Source organism: Pimephales promelas, chromosome 15 (genome assembly GCF_988280905.1).
Source record: "Pimephales promelas chromosome 15, fPimPro1.hap1.1, whole genome shotgun sequence".
Taxonomy (NCBI): domain Eukaryota; kingdom Metazoa; phylum Chordata; class Actinopteri; order Cypriniformes; family Leuciscidae; genus Pimephales; species Pimephales promelas.
Window position 1 is genome coordinate 6,003,071 of NC_142783.1, and position 6,930 is coordinate 6,010,000.

Sequence of the window (6,930 nt, forward strand, 5' to 3'; positions counted from 1 at the left end):
TGAAAAAAAAAAATTCTCAGACCTGTTCTGAAATTACATTAAATCAAATCATTCTTGCATTACTTTTTGCATCCTTCAAGTTATTTTCTACTCGGAAAAATGTATTTAATCAAGTAAAAATATCCAAATATACAGAGGGGATAGAGAAGAAAATTATAGAGTGAAGATAGATAGCATCTACAGAGGTGTACTACATGACGCACTGTACATTACAATACATACATCACTACGGTATTACAGAATTAAAACAGTACTCACCTCGACATCCAAGAAGTGTTCAGGCTACTTTCATGCGTGCTGAGCTGACCGCTTCAGGCGTAGTCTGAACATTGCTGATTGTTCCTGTCAGCAGGTATTGTTCAGCAAACTGAAACAATAACTGACAGATGACTTAATTAAATTCATTATAACATATCCAGATCTGAAGCCACTCTTGAAAATATATGAACACATACATTCAATACCAATACTCCACAACTGCTGGAATCCATCTGCAGGTCGTGCTTCAAGGTCCGTAATTGCCACTGGGCTGTTTGCTCATCACACCTCGTTTTTAAAAAGTTCCTAAATGTCGTTGAGATTAGACATTTGTACTGTTTAGAATCAAATAGCATTAAAAAATTAAAAAAAAAAAAAGATGAAACAGAGTTCTAACAAGGTTACCTCCAGTTCCGCAGAATTCTATGTTCATAAGAACGTTCATTTCCCATTGGGTCAATCACAAGGAGTGTTTTTTCAGGCATGTTGATAATCTGGAATATAATGTCATATAATCATAAATAAGGTTTTAAAATATTTTTAGATCACTACTAACAACTACAGGAAGCTGCTTAAATAAACCTTTAAATTATTGACCTAAAGCATTAAAGAATGTCTGCAGATTATGGAGAAAGTGTCAACACAGTGATTTAGTTATTTGCAGGTGAATATAACACATAAGAATATAAGTGAATGGTAGCAATATACTGAGGGAAAATTCCAAACGGAAGTGAGCATCCCTATGCCCTACTCCCTTCAAAGGGCAGAGCCCTTGAAGTGGGGACTTTGGAGTGAGCAGTGCACTTGTGTGACATTATGTAGCCATTTGGAATGCACTTGATGAAGAGAGCGATGAAAGACAATGTAATTTCCTCATTATCTTCACATGGGAATGTTCCCACTCTAATATATATATATATATATATATATATATATATATATATATATATATTGACAGGAGATACAGATAACAAAGGCTCTTTGCCTTGGCTTCGTCGTGTATAGCCTATTTGTGTGTTAGCCTACTTCTCTGCTCACAACTTTAAAACTTGCAGTGTATCATCTTTGACCATGCATTACCCAACACATTTCTTAAACTTATTTAAACATAACATGACAATCATTTGTGAAATATCACGAACATGAACAAAACAACTTTAATTGCTCTGTTGGTTAGTTAACTCGAACTCTCCCACCAGTATTCTGTTTGACAATAGCCCAAGATCACTAAAGAAGAATCTTGAATAATCTCACTTGCAATGTACTTTGAAAAATACACACGCACCACAAGAATCCAATGTGCTCCAACGTTCACAGGGCACAGCCAAATGTCCTCAATGGGAACTTCATCTATGAAAAGTATTTAATAACAAGTTTGTGATGGTTCCAAAATACGCAAATATTATCTACTTTATTACTTTCTGGAAAGCTAAATTACCTTTCCTAGGCATCTTAACTGTCCAGCAAACAACGAACGTGCAACAACTGCACAAAGCTGGTGTATGTGGTTCTAAAAAAAAAAAAAAAAAAAAAATTTTGTAAGTATATACAATTAAATTAGTGTTCCTAAATAAGTAGACATTCTATACAGTAGGCCTACATACCTGTTGTTTTTCAATGACCAGGTGCAGGTATGCATCAATGACCTAAATTAAGAAAAATTAACATGAATTTAAACAAACTAAACTTTGTTGTTGTTGTTTTTTGAGACAAAACTTTTTCAATCAGGAGACTCTTAAAATCATGTTCTTAAGTCATTTAGACAACCAGCTGATTGGAAAGAAAGGCCACCTATAGCATAAGAATAAATAACTTACTTCATCAGCAAGCCACTGGGTCCCTTGCAGTGAGTGAAAAGAAGAGTCATAGAGCTTATATGGCCCAACAACTGCTTCAACCTGACCAGTGACATTTGCAGCCCAGACCTTCATTACTGAAAAAGAAAGACAAAGTTAGTGTTGCCAATAATTTTTTCTAATTAATCAAATTTACAGGGCCAACGAGCCAACATAAAATAAACTTGGCAAAATGAACGTGCCAAACATTCAAGGCCATAGGTTTGGTCTTTAAGTTGGAAGAGACAACAATCCACCCCCTACCCCCACATCGGTTGTAGCCTATATGCAAAATAATGTGATGGAGTTCACAGAAGTATTAGGAAGGACAATTCTGTCCTCCTAAAATGTATGCAAACCTACGCCCTTGCAAACAGTCATCATGTCAAAAGTGTACAGGACAGCTAGAGGAAGTGGATATAACTCAAAACAATTTATGGTATCTATATTAAATAAGAAAAAAATAGAAAAATTTAATATTTTGGTGGGTGCAGTTGTGAAGGTTTTTCAGTGAGCTTTGATTTACAAATAATGTTTGACTTAGTTCATGCATTTTGAATTTTTTAGGCATATTTTTAGGGGTTGTTTTTCATGATTTATTGGTTATTATGTCCACTTCCTATAAATAACGGTGACCTGTGACCAACAGGTCAAAATGGCCACCATGATTTAAACACTGCAAGCAAGCAACCATAACAACAAGACCAAACTGGTCAGTTAGGCCAAACTGGCAACTAAGGATGAACTGAGATCTCTGTAAATATAAAACCTTGTTCCTCTGAGATTTGGTTTACATCTGATGGGAACTTTATTGCTGTCTCTTCATCTGTTGGGGTTACTTTTAGCTCCTTGATGTACCCATTTGTTTGGTCAAGCATTTTAGGAGCAACTTGAATAACAGAAGGTCTTTGTAACGCTGAATCTTGGACCATCTCTGAATCATTTACCTTGGTCACAGAATGCGGAGTGCTGAGTGTAGGTGCAACAGTGCAAGGAGGCATCTCGCAAGAACTGTTACTCTCTGTAGACCCACTGATTGAGATAACGGAACAGTCATCAGGCACTTTTCCAGTTTGGCTTCTTCTGTATGGTTTAATGTTTTAAAGTAATCCCTCCAGGTTTGTTTAATGTGACAAGTTTGCCACTGAGTCTCTCAATGATGTAGGGTCCTGAGAAGTCAGGTTCAATCCGTCCTCCTTTTCTTCCACGCTTCCTCATATTCATCAGAAGAACCTCATCACCAACATTGTAAATCAAGTCTTTGTACTTCTTCTGGACCTTTTTAGCATATGCTTCCTTCTGTTTCTCCTGTGATTTACCAATGTTTTCTTCTGCCTGCTTTTTGGCCTCATCTCTCTTTTTTTTATCAGAAACTACATAATCACTAAAACTTGATTCCACAGGGAGACTGATGGTGGAAAGCTAAAAAACAAGGCAATATAATTGAAGCAATCATAAATTTGTAGATGTGCATGTATATTATGAAAAGCCCATGGTAGCATGAGAAGAGGCCCTTTGCTAAAAACATGGTTGTTGTTCACTATTCATAACAAACTGTTAAGAATATTAGTGACCCTTATTGTCTGTTGTGAAACAAAGACCAAAAATTATGATCATTATCAGTTTAAGATCAAAGGTTTTATTACAGATGTTAAAATTGAATACAGTTAATCAATTCAGGGTACCAATAATAAAAACGATATTTACTGTATGATTGGTCTTGTAAAAAAAATAAAATAAAAAAAATAATTAGCATCTTCTACTACAGTACCCATTGGAAAGGATTTCAAGGCTAAGGGTGTATTCACACCTGCCTTGTTTGGTTTGATTGAATCGAACTCTAGTTCGTTTGCCTCCTTGGTGCGGACCTTTTGGGCAGGTGTGAATACAGCAATTGAACTCGGGTGCGGACCAAACAACCGAACCGAGACCCAGCTGAAGAGGTGGTCTCGGTACGGTTCCAAACGAACTCTGGTACGGTTCGTTTACGGTGTGAACATGAACCGACCCAATTGCAAGAAAGCACTGCGTCGAAAGAGAATATTGCGCGTCTTTCTGCGCGTCGTGTGTGAATGTCTAATCGCGCAAAGATGCAAAAAAAAAAAAAAATAATTTGCAGTTCATAAATCATTTGCAGTTCACCACCTTTTGGTGGTGGTTGACGAGTTTTCCCCTTAAAGCGAGTGCCGAGAAAAATTCTATATATAAATGTAATGAATTATTATTATTATTAATGTAAGGATAGTTACAATACAAGGATGATGATGCGTTAATTTACGTTAAACTGGACAAACTTAATCGCAAGCGTTAACATTGACAGCACTTGTTAGTACACAATAAGAATCTCATTATTTGAATGAGTGAACATAGCCCCTCTCTATGAAGGAAAACTTTATACCTTCTCCGTCTTCTGTGCAGTGCCACTTGTAACGCAAAGTTGAGATGTTGCCCAGAGATAAAAAAAAAAAAAAAAAAAAAAAAAAAGTAGATGGTCGAATGAAAAGATGCACGAGAGACGAGAGTTGTCGTATTTCCCCGCGTTTATAGAGCCACTCAAACGTTACACTCGTCGTCTTCTCAAAATCCAAATTACAACTTCGTATAGATGACATTGTATCATATGATACTCATTAGTTTCTTCATATTGCGTTTGTACAGAATTAACACAAAATTAGTAAAAGAACAAATATTGCAGTATGAAATATATGGAAATATCTCCATGCTGAGCCTTTTTTGCACTTCCTGATTTCCCTTGAGAATCCTTGTCCAATGAATGGACGACCTTAGCACACGTGTGGTTTGGTTTACAAATTTTGGTTCACTTGCAAAAAGAGCAGTGTGAAAGCGAACCGTACCAAAAAAAAAAAAAAAATTTATTTGGTCCGGACCAAAGCAAGTGAACTATCGGACTTTCCTGGTGTGAATACACCCTAAATTTTCTTTAAGCACAATTCTTCTGACATAGGCTAATATGACAATATTGCTGAAATGACTCCATAAGCACACTCACTGGCATTTCAGCAGGAATCTCTGCAGGGAACACTGCCTCTCTCCCATACATTAAAAGAAAAGGGGAGTGTTTTGTGGTGGTGTGGACCTTTGATCTTAAAGAAAACAAGGTGGCATCTAGATAGACATCCCAGTCATTCTGCTGGTCATTAACCAATTTCTTGAGGGCTCTAAAATGACACATAAGGGGGAAAGGTTTTTTGTTTTTTAGAAGGCTTATAAACTTGGAGTATGTAAGCCTTTTTAGGAATGCATTTATAACTTATTTGGTGCCTTGAAGCGGAAGAGGGTTCAAAATGGTTGGGCGGGGGTGCCTAAACTTTTCCTGACCTAGGTACATACAATAATAAAACTTACCGTTTAATGTTGTCGTTGGTCTTTTCATCCAGGCCATTAGTTTGAGGATGATAAGCTGCTGTCACACTTCTTTTGATGCACAACATTTCACAAAGCCTGTGGTTAAGCTTTAAAAATAAAGGGGAAAAAATAACTGCGATTAAATAAGCTCCTTAAAACATACAGTACTTGAATACATGTACTGTATGTGCAAAAATTAAACAACTCTTGAAAATCTGAAAAAAAAAGAAAAGGGGTCTTATTCATGAAACATTCGTAAATATACGAGTAAGTATGAGAGTGATTTGCGTGTAAAGAGACCTTCCCGAAAAACTCATCTTCTGATTCACAAATACTTCATAAACGTCAGATGTGAAGGTGAAATGTGTGTTTTAATGAATTACCATAAATCCCGCCCATTAAATCCGACTGACAACATGGGCATCATATTATGACACGAAACGAAGCATTTCAAAATGTCTTCTCAAAAGCGAATGAGAAAGAAAAATTTCTCAGATGCAGAAAACGAAGTTTTATTATCAAAAGTTCATTCAAAGCACCACATTTTATTTTCAAGCGGAGGCAACATAGTGGCGTATCAGGTCCTAAAGAAAAGGAAACTTGGCAGCATATTACAGATGCAGTTAATGGAGTTTCATCTGTTAATCGAACAGTCCCAGAAGTAAAAAGAAAAACCGTATGTAATTACTATAATATAATATTTTTTCAAAATGCTGTGTAAATATGTACCAGATTAAGGTGAATTAAAATGCAGCCTTAGTTATTAATGAGCAAAACTTTCAGATGTTAAACTCACTATTTACAAGTGGCTGGGAGCCGCTGTATATTTCTTTCGTACCAACCAACATTTGGAAAATACGAAAATTTGAATGAATCCGAAAATTTACGCCAGAAACACTTTACACACGATTTACACAAAAATTCGTTCTGCTCGTGTTTCATGAATGAGACCCATTGAGGCTAAACCTAAATCACTTTAATACTGATCATTTTAAATACACTTACATCTTTTACAAATTCCCTTCCCTGATCTGAGAGAATGCTCTGGGGACAACCATGCCTATAAATGATGGAACAGAGATGTCTTCCAACTTCAGCTGCTGTCTTGGTTTTTAAAGGAAAAGCCTCAACCCACTTAGAGAAGTATGGCTGTGAGGATGTATTTAAAGCCCTCTGCAGTTTCAGGTAATGGTCCAGTTAAATCAATGCCAACAAGCTCCCAAACAGCAAAAACCTATCAAGTCCACCAAATGTAAAGTAAGTTTAGTGTGTATAAAGTAGGTTTAGTATATGTATACTGTATGTTACTGCACTTGTTTACCTTGATGCACTGTAAGGTCTGCACAGCAGTCAAAGGCTTTCCAAATTTTTGACATTGATCACATTCCAATACCTTTCAGAAATTGTATACATATATATATATATACACATATATATATATATATATATATATATATATATATATATATAT

The 6,930-nt window shown here is 36.0% G+C and overlaps 1 protein-coding gene across 1 annotated transcript; it reads right to left on the reverse strand.

The window, feature by feature from the left end:
• Nucleotides 1–659: 659 nt before the first annotated feature.
• Nucleotides 660–2,971, reverse strand: LOC148973460 (uncharacterized). Its single transcript, XM_089120290.1, has 6 exons — nucleotides 2,863–2,971; nucleotides 2,076–2,191; nucleotides 1,863–1,904; nucleotides 1,693–1,768; nucleotides 1,544–1,605; nucleotides 660–752 (listed from the first exon to the last, which is right to left on the reverse strand). Exons 1-6 carry the CDS (start codon nucleotides 2,969–2,971, stop codon nucleotides 660–662), a joined length of 498 nt encoding a protein of 165 aa, XP_088976416.1.
• Nucleotides 2,972–6,930: the final 3,959 nt, after the last annotated feature.